The 18,405-nt window shown below is 25.9% G+C and overlaps 1 protein-coding gene across 2 annotated transcripts in view; it reads left to right on the top strand.

Moving 5' to 3' along the window:
• Positions 1-10,219, top strand: part of LOC100200184 (choline-phosphate cytidylyltransferase B) — a 43,178-nt gene extending 32,959 nt beyond the window's left edge. Inside the window, exons 5-8 of one of the 2 annotated variants that reach the window (XM_065788577.1) lie at positions 3,143-3,364; positions 7,011-7,142; positions 7,246-7,424; positions 8,935-10,219. In XM_065788577.1, coding sequence (XP_065644649.1) covers positions 3,143-3,364; positions 7,011-7,142; positions 7,246-7,392 — 501 coding nt within the window. In that variant the 3' untranslated portion in view covers positions 7,393-7,424; positions 8,935-10,219. Of the gene's footprint in view, positions 1-3,142; positions 3,365-7,010; positions 7,143-7,245; positions 7,513-8,934 lie in introns of those variants that run through there. The other variant, XM_065788576.1, reaches the window with a different exon arrangement.
• The last annotated feature ends 8,186 nt before the right edge of the window (positions 10,220-18,405 follow it).

Raw genomic sequence — 18,405 nt, 5'->3', positions numbered from 1 at the left:
TAGTGGAAGAGTTAAACCATAACTAAATGTAAATTAAACATAAAAGTAACAACTCTATTAAACCATATGAACTAAATATGAAACAAGAAACTGCATCATACTGCCTTTATTTTTTCTCTGCCTGTGAACTGTAATAATCACAAAATATGTGTCATGATTTTGGCTGGCTTCTAAAACAAAGTAATAATAAAACAAGTGAAAAATAAAATTATAAATATAAAAATATATACATTTGTATAATTTTTTACTAAATCACAAATACTTTTTGTGATTTAGTAAAAAATTATGCAAATATTTGATTTTCTAATTGTAGTAGAAAAAATACTTTACAAAATAAAAAAGCGCTATCTTAAAAAGATATTGCGATGACATATAACAAAACTGTTATGAATCAAACACGCATGAAATAAATTATACACATGAAATAAAGTCTGCAGATTGTAGCTGACATTATACAGGCTCCGAGAACCAAAAAAAAAAAGGAGACGGAGCTTCGACGTGAATTTTAAAATTAAAAACGTGAATTTTAAAATTAGTGGTGTGCATTCATTATTTAGTTTTAATCAAAAAAATTCAGCCCTAACAATTTTTTTAACATTTTCTTTAATATGAACACAACTTGTCTCGGCACTTGGGGATTCCTTTAATAGCATTTCTTAATATGCTTTATTAAGAAAAAAAACCAAGTAAATTATATATGGAAACATTTTTACAGTATTACATACATTGTTTTATACTATATTTTTATATTGATATTATGCTGTTAAATATTTGATACGCGATATAATGATCAAAGGTTATTTTTATCCTAAAAAATATGTTACCCAGTCAGCACCGGACATACAAACGATATCTTTTAAATGTCTTTGAAGCATTTTGAATGTCTATTGAACATTTTGGAAGTCTTTTGAACGTTCAAAAGACCTCTTTTTTGATTCCTGTCTATTTTTTTTTAATATCCTGTGCTCTCTGGGTACCCAGTGGACACAGGATATTTGAAAGATGTCTTTTAAACATCTTTGGAGCATTTTAAACAACTTATGAACGCTTTAAATGACTTTTGATTGTTTTGGATATTTTTTTAACGTTCAAAAGATGTCTTTTATAGGTCCCGTGCCCACTGCATACCCAATTGGCATGAGACGTAAGAAAGATATCTTTTAAACGACTTTTGAACATTTTGAGTGTCTTTAAAACGTTTTGGATATTTTTGGAAAATTCAAAAGATATCTTTTTTAGGTACCGTCCCCACTGGTCAGAATCAGATCTAAACTTAGAGCTAAAAACTGTAGTTTTGGGTTATAACATATAGAAAATGTATATATATACCCAAAACATTTTTCTTATCAAATATAATATGTGTTAGTAGAGTAGTGATAGTAATACGTTCACCCTGTAATCATGAAAGTGGTTGAAAATTGATTTCTGTAATTGGTTTGGATTTGGGTTGGCAAATATGATCAAAAAAAGTATTCCAAAATTTGCAATATTTGTTCATAAAGTATGGGAGCCGGAGCTGAGCTGGAGCCGAATATTTCTTAGGAGCCAAGCCGTAAAAAAAATCTTCAGCTCCACAAGCATTTGTTTTTTCTTTTTTCTTATAAATAAAATATTTGTTTTTCTATATTTATTCTAATTTTATATTAATAAATTAAGTAAAATGTGTATTTTTCTAATGCTTTATTTTTTTGAGTATTTATTTAGAATTTAATAAACATGTTTGTTTTATTGTTTTTATTTTATTTTATTTCGAATTCAATTAAATTTTTATTAAATTATTTTATTTGGATATTATTATTTTTTAAATTATTTTATTTAGCATTTAATTAAAATCTAAATAAAATAGTTAAAATAAAAAGAAATTTATTTAAAAAAACACATTAAAACTAATTTGAAACTTTTGTTTTTTAATTTTTTAAATTAATATTTTCAGAATTTATAAAAATAGTTTGTTTTGCCGTTTTTATTTTAATTATTCTGTTTAGAATTAAAATAAAAGATTTATTTTTTTTTCATTCTTGTTTTAACTATTTTATATAAAATTTAAATAAAAAGTAAAAAATTTAAATAAAAAGTAAAAAATTTAAATAAAAAGTAGAAAAAACTTTTATAGCTCTTTTTCAAATTTATCAATAATAAATTTTTTATCAAATAAGTAATGTGGTTAATAAATAAATGGATAGCTATGTAATAACTCAAACACAACACTTGTCTAAAAAAAATTTTCACAGCGCAATAAATGACACTTGTTATGTATATATTATTGTAACATTAACGTTACAAACATATGCTTGTAACAAGTATAAAACCAAATTTTGTAATTAATAAGCAATTTTTTTAATGTATAGTTCGTACAAAAACCAAAAGCTCTCGTAAAAAGCTGTTTAGAGGAGCAAACTTGCATGGCTCACCATACTCGTTTTAGGAGTGCTTTTCTCTGCTCTTGTACTCATTTACTCCTCGCGAGGCCTATATATGTGTATGTATATATATATATATATATATATATATATATGTATATATATATATATATATATATATGTATGTATGTATGTATATATATATATATTAGGGTGTCCTAAAAAACAACATTTTTGAAAACTATATGCCTTAATGTGTGCTTATATGATAAAAAAAACACTGGGTTTAAAAAATTTTTAATAAAAAATATTTTTAGTGGTTGCTCAAGACCCTTGAACATATAACGAGTTCCTAATTTATCAAAGAAAACGTTCTTCAATATCTTCATATTGGGTCTCGGGTTATACGAAATTGTATGAAAATTTCAAAAATGATAATTATATTATAAAAAAACTTATGGAATAAAATTATTTTAAAAAAAAATTGATAAAAATGCACTTTTTTTATTTTTAGTTAATAAACTTCATTTTTTATGCTGTGAAATCTAACGTATTTATTTTTATATAATATAATTATAATTTTTAAAATTTTCATATAGTTTTGCTTAATTTGAGACCCAACAATTTTAAAGCTATATCTATGTGTGAGTTTGTGTGTGTGCGTGTGTGTGTGTGTGTGTGTGTGTGTGTGTGTGTGTGTGTGTGTGTGTGTGTGTATATAGTGTTTATTACCTTTATTAAAGCTATATTATTTTTGGAGTTAAAGTCATAATTCTTTTAAGATTGATTTTGTTGCCCATGATGACATTCCATACACTTCTGACGGTCAAGAAGATATTTATAAATTTGTAAAAGATGCTGGCCAGTTTGTAGCAACTGAGCGAACACCTGGTATTTCCACTTCTGACATTATAGCAAGAATTGTTCGTGATTATGACACATATGTTCAAAGAAATTTAGCAAGAGGCTATAGTAGGAAAGATCTTAATGTAGGATTTATAAAGGTATAATATTTCTCATTAAAACTGATTATTGCTTAATAGGTCTATACTTTTATATTTTATACTTTTATACTATATTTTGTCATAAACATTAAATTGTTTTAATTATGTAAAAATAGTAAATTTATTATTAATGAAAATAGCTTGTTATATAATTATTATTTTTTCTTATTTGATGTTTTTTTACTTTTATTTATTGACTCAATATTATTGAGGTATGGTATTTCAAAGTAAATGGCATAAAAATATATATCTACCATAATTTTTCTTCATGGCTAGAAAAGCTATTTTGCCAACAATAGTTTGTTGTATTTTTTATTGGTTTTAAACAGCATAAAATAAATTGACTCATAACTAAATACTCTAATGCAATTTTATGTTTAATAGAGTAAAGCAGGGTACAATGACTATCTTTATTTGTTTTTGGCTTCATAATAATTTTTTTTTCTTTTTTTGATAAATGCAAATAAATCAGAAGAAAAATTTATTATCAGTGATTTTAAAACATATCCTTGTACAACTTTTCATGGTGGTTAAAAACCTTTTTTTTTGAAATTTAATTTAGAATTTCTGGTTAAATGTTATGAGTTAAATATAGAAACAGTGAACTGAATACAGTGAATACATTGAATGTAACATGCTAGTAAATGAAAAACTTGTAATTGTACATAAAGTAAATGGGGATTTTATTAATTAACTATGTCTAAACTAACCACTGAACCTTTTTAAATTCTTCATACAAATTTTCAATAGATTATTAGCAAATCTATTCTTAAAAAAAATATGTTTTTTAACACAAAGAAAAAAGTAAAACTATAAATCAAAGAGGATGTTGCTCTTCCAGTGGCTAAAGTACAAAGCGAAGAATTCAACAAAGCTCCTCAATCATTCAGCATAAGAGTAGCAACTCTTATCAGGTGTTCCCATGGCATAATTGAAACCATTTGCCATTCAAACATGAGGTTGCTGTAAACTACTCAAATTAGTTCTGATAATTATAGTTATCAAATTATAAGTAATTATATTTTAGAAATTTATTTATAGTCGCATATGGAACTGAAAAGCTCTCAAAAAAACTCTCAGTAGTACAAATAATGGAAATGAAAAATTCTAGCAATCTTTCTTTAACTCTATCAAGTGTAAAATATTTCTGTTATTTGTACTATCATAAATGATAGTACAAATAATGGAAATGAAAAACTCTATACTAGCAATCTTTCGTTAACTCTAACAAGTGTAAAATATTTCCATTTTTTGTATATATATAAGTAAGTTAAAAGATATTTTAGTTGCAGATGGATATTGGTACATTGAAATTATATATTGGGTTGTACTTATTTGCATCAAAAACAATATCTTTTAATTTGCTTACAAGCTTATTTGCCATAGATTCTGCAACATCTAAGAGTTATGCTAAATTTATTTGACATTTCAAGTAAAATTATCACAAATCACTTCAACAGTTTAATGAAAGAACAAAACCCAACAGTTTATCAAAAGTCAACTGCAAGCAAAACTTTTCAGTTCTAGTTAAATTTATACTTGCACGCATTAACTGGGTTTAAAAATCCAGAATTTGCGAAACAGTTGAAAATCAGTCCATTCGCTTGCTGCACCTTTGCAACAAATGTTTTGCATCCAACACATTGACAAAAGAAAAAAATGTACATGTGCCATAATTTGAAAGGTAGAGTCTCAATAAACTTAAGAGATTAAAAGATGCTCACAGCAAAGCAAGCTAGAATACAACATGACTAAATTTTGACAATGAGCAGTAAATAAATCTAGCAACAACAGCGAGTGTAAAAAGTGCCATAAAGTTGGTGCAAAGGTGAAGCTTCAACAAGTCAATAAAGTGAATGCTGTCAGTCTGAAAATTGCGAGGCTTTAGTCAAACATGCATACCAAAGAATATGCAGTGGTTTTCAAAAATATAAGGTCACTTATATTTTTATGACACTTATTTAAGAGGTATTCAATTATCTCTTAAAAAAATGCCGTCAAAACTTAATTCTAGGGATCAAAGCTTATTGTATTGAAGGGTATAAAAAGATCCTAAAATTATCTACTAAGAACTGTCAACTGAGTTTAGTAATAAGGCTGGTTTTGTTAGTGTAAGTTTTTTTTTTATAGCACAGTTAGAAAGTCAGAAAACCTGTCTCTGCCAGAGAACCGCTGCCAAAAAATTTCTGCCAGATAACCGCTTTTATTGGTGTGAGGTAGGATTAAAGGATATAAATGGGGTAAAGAAAGATTTCACTGTTCAGTTGAAGATTGGTCTAAGGTCATTTTTAGTGATGAATCAAACTTTGAGGTGGTTAATCGTAAATCAAGAATTATCATTAAAATTCTAGCTTCAGAGAATTATAAGGAAAGACTTTGTGTACCAAGAGTACAAGGCAGTAGTGGCTCGATTGGTATATGGGGATACTCAAAAGGGGATAGAATTAAAAAGTTTTTACAAGGAGAATTAAGTAGTATATTGAGAAAAAGGAAAATGAGCTTTTACCTACTGCTATATCATTTTTTAGATGATGTAAAAACTTGATTTTCTAACAAGATTGTGCCACAGCACATAATTTAAACTCTGTGAAACAGAGTTTAAATTATTTGCTGTGGACAGAGTTGTTTCAAAAGCAACATATTACTCTTCTACCTTTGCCAGCACGATCACCAGATTTAAACCCCAATGAATTTATTTGGTCATGGATGGACAAGAAATTATCAAAAGAACATGTGGAAAGCATTGCGCAATTAAAACTTGCGCTGGAAAAAAATGTAAAAGACTTATGTATGCATTTAATTGAATCTATGTCTAAATGTATTCGAGCCTGCCTAAAAGCACGTGATGGTCATGCAAAATGCTGAATATTTAATGTAAATAGGTTAATCTTCAAATTCCAGATAATTATTTTCTGCTTTAAGTTTCTACATCAAAGCAGCATTCCAAAGTTTAATGCAACTTAATGTTGTTTTCAAAAACAACATAGATTTAATATTCCATTATAAGAATTGTAAAAACTTGGCCAGCATTGTCAATTAGAAAGACCAGCTCATATTTGTTTTAATGTTCATTTTTCAAACTTTTGCATATGTCAAGTAAAAAATAAAGTTAACACTTTTACCGAGAATCTGACTCTAAGTTTTTTAGTTAAAAATAATGTTATAATGTTTATTAATGTTTATAGTGTTTAAAAAATTAAAGTAAATGTTAAACTTTGCATTTTAAAAATTAGCAGAAACTAAAAACCTATATTCAGATTAAAAAAAGAAAAAAATAGGAAATTGTTTTATGAAAAAATATATATCAGTTGTTTTTTTATTACTATTACAATTATTTTAAAATAATGCTTTAATTTATATATTTATATAATAACTAATTATATTTTTTCATTTTTGATAATTCTATATTTTTTTGTAATTAGTTGTTTTTTACTTTTATATTATAAATTATTTTTAATTTGTAATGTATGATCTAATTCAACTGTATTATATAATTTAGTATTAAGTATAATATTAAATTTAGTATTAAGTTTTTTTTTTCATTTTATGAAACTATAAACATTTATAACTATATAATAAATATATATTTAAAGCTACTTAACTGACTTTTTTTAAAAGTGACTTTTCTAAAATTTAAATCAATCAGGAAAAAGAATTAGCAGTGAAAAAAAAATACGAAACATTAAAAGGTAAATCTCAAGAGATTCTTACTACCTGGGAAGACAAATCGAGAGAGTTCATAACTGAATTTCTTTCTTTGTTCGGAAAAGAAACTATGGTATTGTTATTTTTAGTTTATATCTTAATTATTGTATCTTGTTAAGTTAATTTAACTATTAATTTAAAGTAAGAACTTTTACAATTTTTATATATTGTTCCAGAACGGTCTATGGGAGCGCAGTAAAAATCAATTAAGTATAACTGGGCAACGAATTAAGTCGGCTTTCTCTCCATCTCATTCTCCGTTTTCTGAGGAACTTTCTCCATCCGGACTCCAAGCGGAAATAAGTGATGACGAGGACGAATGAATCAACGAATGGATTTTGAACTTTTTGAATAAGTATATTTTAAATTAAAGAATTTCAGACTATATTTTTATGCGAAAGAATTTCATTGTTTATTTTACTAAAATTAAATTCTTTTTTATATATTCTGTCAATTTATAAATAAAGTAATTTAACTTAATATGCCTAAAGTATTTGATATATATATATATATATATATATATATATATATATATATATATATATATATATATATATATATATATATATAAACATATATATATAAACATATATATATAAACATATATATATAAACATATATATATAAACATATATATATAAACATATATATATAAACATATATATCTGTGTGTATGCGTGTATATTTATAAGCAACAGTGTAGTTGTTAAAGATGAGCAAGAAACGCTCTTGATATTTTTTTTTAATTCGTTTTCCTAAAAACTATATTTTTAACAAGTTTTCCTATTTGTTTAAAATTTCTAAGAAATGCTTGTTGATATATTTAGCACAAATATGTAAATTATAAAGGTTTCTCAATCAAATGAATATATTTAAGGTTGTATAATATTAGAATATTTTTTATTATTATGGTTGTCTTTTTCCGGCTGAGAAATTAAAGTTCTAGCATACACTTATGAATTACCGAGTTGCTTATCCGAAATAACAAATATTTTTTAATGTTCACTACGATCAAAGTATTAAGTACAGTATTTTAGTGCATGTTTAATTATAGTTTATAAAAATTTTAAATGGAATATGCATTTAACACCATATTTATATGTTTATTGTAGCCTACATCTATAATGTAATATACAATTTCTATAATACATTTCCTGACTTGAAAGTATTTAAATGTTGTTATAACAACGTCAAAATATTTAAATGTCATCTACCAAGTTTGTTTATTGAATATTTTGTTTATTAACCAAATTGTTTATTGCATTAAATGTTTTTCTGTTTTTAATCTCAGTTTTACAAAAAAAAAACTAATCACGATGCCCTACTTTCTCCTACATTAATATGAAAAATGACAGTAGCTAATAATGTTGTATATTTAAGTTTAAGGTACTAATAAAAATACTATTGTTCGTGTTTTTATTATTCTTAATGCTTAAGATCAAAGTACTTTGTCTTCTGCTACTACATTTATGTTATGCATTATAAGAAACGAAATAAAAAACTGAATAAAGAATTTTTTTTTGTCAAGTTGTCATTTTTAATAATATTTTGAACGTTTGCCCATAAGCTTATTATTAAAAATGTTGCTTTTATAAAGCACATACAAAAAATTTGAATTAAAATATCGTAAAGTTCTTTAACTGAGTTTTCTTTTTTATCCTAGTACGTTCTAAGCCTAAAGATAATTATTTTAGAAAGAAACCTACATTTTAATGTTACTTGAAAAAAGCTGATTATATTTGCGCAAACTTAATATAAAATAAATAAAATTGATTGATTTTTTTGTCATACTTATTACTTGAAATATTGCTTTTTTTTATTATTTATATTTATTTTCTTTAAATATTTATAATTAATTTTTTTAGGCCTCATACATGCTATTGAAGATGCAGTAACATGTATAACGTATGGAGTTTTTTTGACCTCTTTAACAATCAAACATGCGAACAAAGTTAATCACTCTAAATTTTGAATGAAATTTCTCTTGAAAAACTAATATACAAAATTTGCGTTTTAAAAAAAGTTTGTTTTTTAATTCAAAAGTGGTGTTATCTATTTCAGAGTCATCTTTAATGAAATTTATTGTTTGCGGACAGTCAAACTTGCGGATTCCAGATAATCGCTGCAAAACGCAACTCAACGTAAACAGCGATGTCTATTTGCCTCAAACTGATTTCCTACATGTTCTAAGCGAGATGAAAAAAAACATCTTTATCCATCAAGATAAAACGCATCAGCATGTTGAACGTTGTGTTGTTAAATGTATAACTGATGATTGCTGCAAAATCAACATCTAATATTTAGTTTCAGCCAAAAGGAGAGCAAATTAAAGTAGACATTTTTCTGACATCAAAATTTTTGAGGTCAAAGAAAGCATATTTAAAGTGAAAAACTACCTCTACACATAGATATGTTTACTTCCTAAAATAAAATTCGTTACTTTCTAAAATAAAACTCGGTTAGACCAAATCGTTTGTAACTGCTGTTATAATGAACAACTGCTGATAATAATGAATTACTGTTGCCACAACTTATTAAAACCGTCCACAAAAAAAAACTTGAATTTGTAAAAAGTTAATTGTTTCTATAAGTAGTCCAGCGGAAAACCTGATAAAGTGATTCGCCGGACAATTTAAAAGGACAGATAAAAAAAATGTCTTAAAGATGCTGTGCTTCATTTAAAGATATTGTTTTGTTCTGCAAAATGCTATTATTTATTGGCAGCCAGTTGAAGCATGATAAGACCATTCTGAAAGCATTAATTACAATTGAACATTAAAAATAGCTGGATGAAGATAATCTAATAATAAAAATCTTTTAGCTGCAAATAGCAATACATTTTGATTTAAACATTGGGTAGGAAAAACGGGAACAAATTTTAAGTTCTTCTAAGTATAATATGCAAAGACAGACAAAATACTAGACAATGAATGAGTGTCTGATCACGTCTGATAAAAAAGACTGAAAGGTTTCCTAATAAATAGAAACACCTTATCAACTATATTGTGTATCTACCATCCATAATTGATTCTGTCAGCTATCAACCCAAATGTTAATTTTTACTGGCGATCAACATTATATTTTGCCGTTCGTTAATTTTTTTTATTTTGAAATAATCACACAGTAAACTAAAATAATTGCATTGTTTTTAGTGTGTTTTTTTTTTAATTTTACCTATTTAAAAAAAAACATTTTAAGAAAGTTAATCAAAATTTGTATATGATAAATGGCGTTTTTCAAATTCGTTTTTAAGGCATTTAAAGCAATGTTTTAAATGCTTTTCCACAAAAATGGTTTCCAATTCTGAATTGAATATGAACTCAGTTTTTAATGTGATTTTGGTAAAACAAAGTAGTTTTCTGAAAAACTTGTATAATACTTATGGTTTATTTCTTTAAAATAAGTTTCAAAGATTTTGGGAGATACTCTATGTTTTGTTTAAAGTAAGAAAGTTAAAAGTATTCAAAGCAGCAAGTATATATAAAAAAATTTCACAAGTAACAGCTTTACCTGCTCCGAATACAGTTCTAGCAACATGTTTTTGTTTGCTATAAATTTTTTTTAGCTTAGTGTGATTAATACTCGTTACACGACGTTGCCGCAAGTTAAATAACTATATAAAAATGTAAAATATAAACATTCTAAGGACCTAAAATTTAAAAGTAATTTAACTCAATATGTCATGCTTATATTTTTTTGAGCTCTTTTTTTCTATACAGTGTAATGATGTTTTTCATGATGAATTTTCATCAAAGTTTAAAAAATTTACGGATGTTTATCTTTTGATGTTAGTTTTATTAATTAGGAGATTAGGCAGGATAAGTATTTCTTTTGTTTTAATTGGTTTGTGGAAAAGAGAAAACTTATATTATATTTATAAAATTGAAAAACAGTTTGATGCATAAAAAATATTCATTTACTTTATTTTATTCTTATTAAAGATAAATTATTTATGTGTAGTAAGAAATAAAAGTCTTCGTATAGAATCCTTCGGAACTCCACAAGTTATACCATTTTCGGTTGTCATAGTGTACGTCATTTCATAGTGTACGTCTTGTTTTCTGTTCGACAAGTAATTTTGAAAGCAGAGAAAATTCGTATCTTTTATACCACATTGTCCAGCTTTTTATCAGAATGGAATGGTTTACGGTGTCAAAAGCCTTGGGCAGAATATTGAAAGCTCCTATTATAAAATAGTCTTTTTAAAATGTGTTAGATAAATTATTAGCTAACTTTACTATTGTGCAATCATTTGAAATTTTTTTTTGAACCCATATTGCTTACAATGCAACATTTTTTCAGTTAAATGATTATATAATCTTTTGTACAATATGCTCAGTAGTTTTGAGAAACAAGATAAGACAGATACAGACCAGTAAGGGCCTGAGGGAGGTAAACAAATTTATACTATAATTATATATATTATTAAGTATTGGCGTGTATCTAAGTTAATGTAAGTTATATGTGCAAGTAAAGGAGAAATATTTCCACACACAAAAAAAAAAAAAAAAACCGTTTAACTAACTTAAAGTTTGAAAAAGGTTTTGAATGTAAATTACTTCAACCAACTCTTTTAATAAATTACCGGTCAACTCTTTTTTAAATCCTCCGAATACCTATTCACATCAATGATATATTATATAACTAGATGTCTAACTTGAGGGATTTTATTGGACAAAAAATGAAGCCGCTTTTTTTTTGTTTATAACAATAGTCCGCCATCTTAAAAAAGGGCAAAAGCTGAAGCGTAAATGTGGAATAGAAAAATGCAAGTCAAAAGTTTCCAATAAATTAAAGATAATTCAAAAACAAATTTTAATAATTAAAAAGTACTTATAAAATTTTTTTTATGAGTCTATGTTTATTAAAAATTATTTTAATTCATAAAAATGCTTCAAAAGCGTTTATTGTTTTACTTTTTTATTCAAAACTTTAATCCCTTTTTAATCAAAAATAAATTAAGGAATTATAAATTATTATTTTACTAGTATTCTAATTTCCGCTTAACACTTTTATATAAATAGTATTTAAATTTAAAATATATTTAAGAAAAGTTAAAAATATTTATTTACAAATTTAATCCGCCATTTGTATAAAGGGCAAAAAGCGGCTTCACTTTTCAGATCGAAGTTTCTACATCGATCCGAAAATTGAAGACATCTAGTTTATATAATATATCATTGATTCACTTATACTCAATGATATATATTTACTAGATATCTAACTTATACTGCCGTTGTGAAGCAAATTTTTTTGCCAGCCAGATTAGTTTCCAGCCAAAAATGGCGCAATCATAAAAAAAAAACGGACAAAAAAAAAGTTATTAATGTCAGTTTGAACAGAAATTATATTTAAAGTTAGTCGAATTGTAATGATTTCGTAAAATCATTCAATATTGGATTTTTTTTATAAATGTAGGCAAAAAGTAGGGTTTTTCGGTTCCGGGTACCCGGACTCAGACTCGGCGAGTCTGTGGGTAAATACCCGGATCCTATACCCGGTTTAAGGCTCGGCGAGTCTCATGGTTCGAATGTTTTGCCTTGTTTTGTAGGCAGGGGTGCGTCGTTGAGCTGGATTCCTACCTTTTCTAGAAAAATATAGTAGTAGGGTTTGTGAATCTAACTTAAAGTTGAACTTGGCCACGGCTTTTTAGATGTTTTGAGAGCATTCAAGTTTATGTATGTTTCCATGTATGTCCGAATACACACTAAAAGAATTAACTTCATAACTTAAATTTTTTCTAATCGAATGTTTTTATATATAAGCGAATGCTTTAAAGGATTTGCTAATATAATGTTTCTATATTGGCAAATGTTTTAAAAGCATTCGCTAATATAAAAACTTTTGATTAGAAAGATTGAAGTTAATAAGTTAATTCTTTTAGCGCGTATATAAAAAACTAAAAAAAAAACACTTTTTATTTATTAACTACTTCTCTATTTTAGGAAAAAAGTGAAATATCATAATTTTACTAGAATATTTTTTACAGCCCCATTATGCCGAAGCACTCCAAAGTGTGGAAGTATTTCACTCAATGTATCGATTTGAAAAGTAGAAAATGGAATAAGTGTTCAACGATAATATCAAACAAAGATGGAAATACTTCATCAATGATTAAACATTTAAAAGTTAAACACGGAATTTCTTTACCAACACGGGAAGAAATAGGAGAAAATTCTGGCACCAAACGATTTAAATGTATTGACTTTTTCGTTTCCGTCGCAAGAAAGCCTTTAGAAGAAATTGTCTCTAAAATGGCCGCTCTTGATGGTATATCAGCTAGGGTGATCTAGTCTAGTTTTATTCGTGAAAGTTTAGTAAAATCAAGTTATAATCTTCTTAAAGCCGAAAGAGATGTTATGACTTTAATTCATTAGTTTTATGAAAAAAAGAAGTTGAAAATATTAGAATTGTTACTAGAAAAAATTAAAGAAGGCCGACGATTTAGCATTATACTTGATGAATGGACGAGTATGAAAATTCGGAAATATCTCAATATCAATTTGCGTGGAATTGACTCTGAAGTTTATAATCTGGGTTTAGTGAGAATTTTTAACTCGTGTACAGCTGTACAGTTAGTTAAAAAAGTAGAACAACATTTAAACACATATAATATTAATTTTAAAAAACATATAGCTGGTTCAACCGGCGACGGTGCAAGTGTAATGATAAAATTTGGACGAGAATCTCCTAGTCTCTATAATTTGTGTTTGAGTCACACTATACACTTAGCTGTTTGTGATGTACTATATAAAAAGAAAAGTATTGCCATCTTGCAAGATTAAGATGACGTTGATGGATATAGAAATGACCATTGTCAAGATGATATTAATGAGGATCAAGATGAAAATTTCTGACGAGAGCGACGGTGACGTCGAAGAGTACGGACAAGTTGAATTAGCAAATTTAGGCAATGTAGAAGAAAATATAAAAAGTGTTTGTATAATTGCTAAACTTTTTAAAAGTTCTTTTGTGAGAAATAATATTTTGAAAGAAAAGATCTAAATAGTTTTAGGAAATGAACTTCAGCTAGTGTTAGTCATAAGAACTCGTTGGAACTCAATGATCGAAATGATATCTAGATTTTAAAAATTATTTTATATCATCAAAGAAGCTCTGCAAGATATTGAAAGTGTACAATTAATAAAAGATATTAATATTTAATTATCAAATGAATTGGAAAATACTCTAAATCCTATTAAATTAACTGTTGAAGCTCTTAGCAGAGACAATGCTAATCTTGCAACAATCCGATTAGCAATTAATTTTATGTTAAGAAAATTTAAAGAATCCGATGTTAATTTAAGTAGAGAGCTATTAATGACGATGAAAACTCGAATAAATAGCCGTAAAATCAAGAAATAGAAAAGCTATTAGATTCTCTTGTAAATGATACTATGCCTTCAAAGAAAATACAATTATTTACAACAGATTTACTGAAGAGATTATTTGGTAAGGATGAAGAACAGCAAAACACACATGAACAGGGGCATTCAGCAGAAAATAACGAAAATACTACAGGAAACACACTACCATTAACACTGGAGAACTACATAAAATATTAGAAAGTGCGAAATGCCCAATTTTGCCAAGTTGCGGAGATAAATTAGCTGATATTAAAAAAGAATTTTTTAATATCAGCTAATTTTCTTCGAACATTTTCTGTAGCATCCAACTTCTAGAAATCGTTCTAGATTATTGGACAATTTATTAAGTGCATTAGTTTTTTTAAAGTTTTATTTTTTAAGTAAAAATAATTGCTTTGTTTTGTATTAAACACTTGTAAGTATTTTAATTAATGAGTTTGTTTTTGCAAGTATATTTACATGCATTTTATAAAATGCGATATTTTTTTAAAGGTAATGTCAAGTTTATTAAGTAGTTTAAGATTATAATAAAAATATAGAATAATACATTTACGTTAGACGTTGAACTGGCTAAAAGTTGTTTTATTTACCTTAACGTATACCAAATCCATTTTTAAAAGTCGGCGTGAGAACAAAAAATCCTTTCATGCTATTGTTAAATTGCAAGTTAAAAAGACGTATTGGACCCGGACCCGATAAATATTTTTAGACTCGACTCGGACTCGTCGGGTCTAAAAATGCCGGGTTTTCCCAAACCCTAGGCAAAAAGTAACGTCAGTCACATTTAATTTGCTATTAGAAAAATTGCTGAACTAATAGTTCTAGTTTACAGAAAGAAATTCTGAACGTTTGAAAATATCAGAAGTATGTATTTTTTTTTATATTTGCATTATATATATATATATATATATATATATATATATATATATATATATATATATATATATATATATATATATATATATATATATATATATATATATATATATATTACTAAATTTATTTTACTTTTATTTTTTCACCAAGAGTGCTCAATGAATGATATCAGATCTTTATATGTTTGTTTGACTAGATTAAGTCAAAATAATTGTATAGTATTTTTAACAAAAAAACATAATTTTTACCTGATTTACCTAAGACATGAAACTTTTAGTAGTTAATTTTTACTTTTTCTCGTCAAACACACACATAAATAAATATATATATATACATATATATATATATATATATATATATATATATATATATATATATATATATATATATATATATATATATATATATATATATATATATATATGTATATATATATATATATATATATATATATATATATATATATAAAATATACATAAAAAAATTATATATATATATATATTTTTTTATTTTTATTTTTTTTTATTTTTTTATTTTAGGTGCTCCAAGAAGTCCTAACGGTCTTGTCACAGAGCACCGCGGAAGTGCATTTAATATATATAAAATATACCTAAATAAATAAAATATACTTGATGAATTCTAGTCATCCAACTTTTCTAGATGCTAAAGGCACAGTTAATTTCATTCGAACTTTAGACACACTTTTAGAGAAATATAACTTAACATTTTATTAAGATTAGAGAATCCTTTTAAACTTACTTTGACATATTAAATGCCACAAGATCACATTGAATTTAATTTTCTTGTATTCATTTTCATTAACATTCATTAACATTTCAATAATAATTATGATGTATGTCAGTTAAAATTTGCTTTAAAAAGAATTTTATTAAGAAACTCTATTATAAAATTTAGCAACTGTCTTACTTTTGACCAAGAAAAAGATATATCCTCTTATTTAAAATAAAATATCTAGTTAGGATTCGAACTATATTAAAGACCTTGCTGGTTGCCTCTTAACAGCCTCTTCTTCTGTTTATTAGGAAGCTATACTTGGGTATATAATAAGATTTTTTGTTAGAGAATTTCATAGTAAAAATGTCTGACGTGAGCAAATAGTTTGATTTCTCAACAGGCTTTGCCCATAGATCATCAATGCTCTATATTTTGCAGTTCACCGTGGAAAAGTTTTATAACGTTTAAAAATCAATAATGTTTAATGTTTAAAAAAGTTAATGTATTAAAGATTATTGAGAAATGTGAGCACGTTTTTAAAGTTTTAGTGTGTTGAATAGATCCATATATAAAAAAAAATTATAGAAAAGTATTTAACATTAACGATTTTCTTTTTGTCAATCTATTTATATATGATTAACATAGTTGTTTAGAGCTTAAAAAAACTCAAAATAAAATGAGGGATCTTTCAACTTTAGAAGTTAATTGGATCCAAAGTTATTGCATATTTTATGCTGAAAAAACTGATAATTTTTTGACAAAACGCCTTGTCCTACAGTATGGAAAATTTGGCGTGAAATGGCTCCAAAATAAAATGAAAAAACAACAGAAATCAAGCGCAAAAATCAAAACAAACAATACGCAAAGGAATAAAAACATTATATACATAATTTCTAAACAAAGTTTCTAAGTATCATTACTTCAAAAAAGCATAAATAAATGCTTGTTTTAAATTGAGGAAAGGCTGAAATTGCCATTTCCACATGGACTATTTCAAAAAGTAATGTTTTTTCTATATAAATTAACCTTAAAGTTTTTACGCTGAGAACTAAAAAATTTTGTATAAATGTTAAAAAGAGTCCACATTCCTTTAGATTCCTCGTCCCTTTCTTAATCGCACGTATGGAAAGTTTCATACAAATTAGATGTGTTTTGGTGCTTAGGAAATCTTACCTTCAAAAACTACTTTTGAAAAAACGTGTCCCGAGGCAAGTTTTTTATCAAAAGTGGTCTCAGGATATTGATAATATCTAAGTGAAGCCATATCAGGCATAGTACTTTCTATATATCGCTGGAAAGAAGTTGAGTAACACTAATTGATTTATAAAACCTCAAGGTGATTGCTTCAGCGTACAAAAAGATATAAGAGAGTAAAGTTTATAAAAATTTGGTGTTGTTGGTCAAACGTCAAATGTTTTTTGTAGCGCCGTGGAATTGCTAAGAATGATTGAATTATTACAACAGTCGAATAAGCTTGTTTTATTTAAAGGTTTATAAAAAATAAGCAATGCTATTTTTATATTGTGTAAAAAAAAAAAAAAAAAAAACTTTTTTATAAAACAGTTTCTTTCATTAATGAAAAATCCATATAATTTCCTATAATTGTTTTGATTTTAAAATAATTGAAATTTTTATTTTGAAAAGCCTACCTTAATAATAAAAAACATATACCTTATCATTCATACCAACATTATCATTTTCCTTTTTCCATAATTATTTATATATTTTTTTATAACAATAACTCAAAGTTTTCCTACAAAATACTTTTAAGTTATAATTGTAAAAGTAAAAAAACATGCGTGTTTCCAAGCTAAAACTTTTTAGCTTTTCTTTATGCACTAATGCTTTTAAAAACAGATTATAAATATATTAATAAATTTGTTTATTTATGTACAAAAAGAACGTTACCACTGGTTACCGGTTTACAAGCTTAAAAAAACTGCTTGACTTTTTTTAACGGAAGTTAGACATCTAAAATTTATATCATTGCCTATACCAAAGAAGATATTTTATTTGCGAGTTAACATGGTTGGACGACGCGGGTTTTTTATTTGCGAGTTAAACCATACCGTAAAAATACATATAAATGTGTAAAGTTAAAATATTTTAAAAGTATTTTATTGCATAAATTTAGTAAATTTTGTATTTCATTGATATGAAATACAAGAAAAATTAGTATGCAAAAATGGTTGTTGAATATAATTTTCATTTCGTAGATGGCTTATTCTTCTAATGAATATAAGTTACATAAAGAACACGGAGAATCGTTAGTTTTTCGTTTATACATAAAACAAAGAACATTAAAAACATTCAGCTGATTTATATATTTTTTGCTATTAAGGTGCTCCAAGAAGATCT

The sequence above is a fragment of the Hydra vulgaris genome, chromosome 01 (genome assembly GCF_038396675.1).
Source record: "Hydra vulgaris chromosome 01, alternate assembly HydraT2T_AEP".
In the NCBI taxonomy this organism is placed as follows: Eukaryota; Metazoa; Cnidaria; class Hydrozoa; order Anthoathecata; family Hydridae; genus Hydra; species Hydra vulgaris.
Note: the sequence above shows the minus strand (reverse complement) of the source record. Positions and strands in the feature narration are given on the sequence as shown.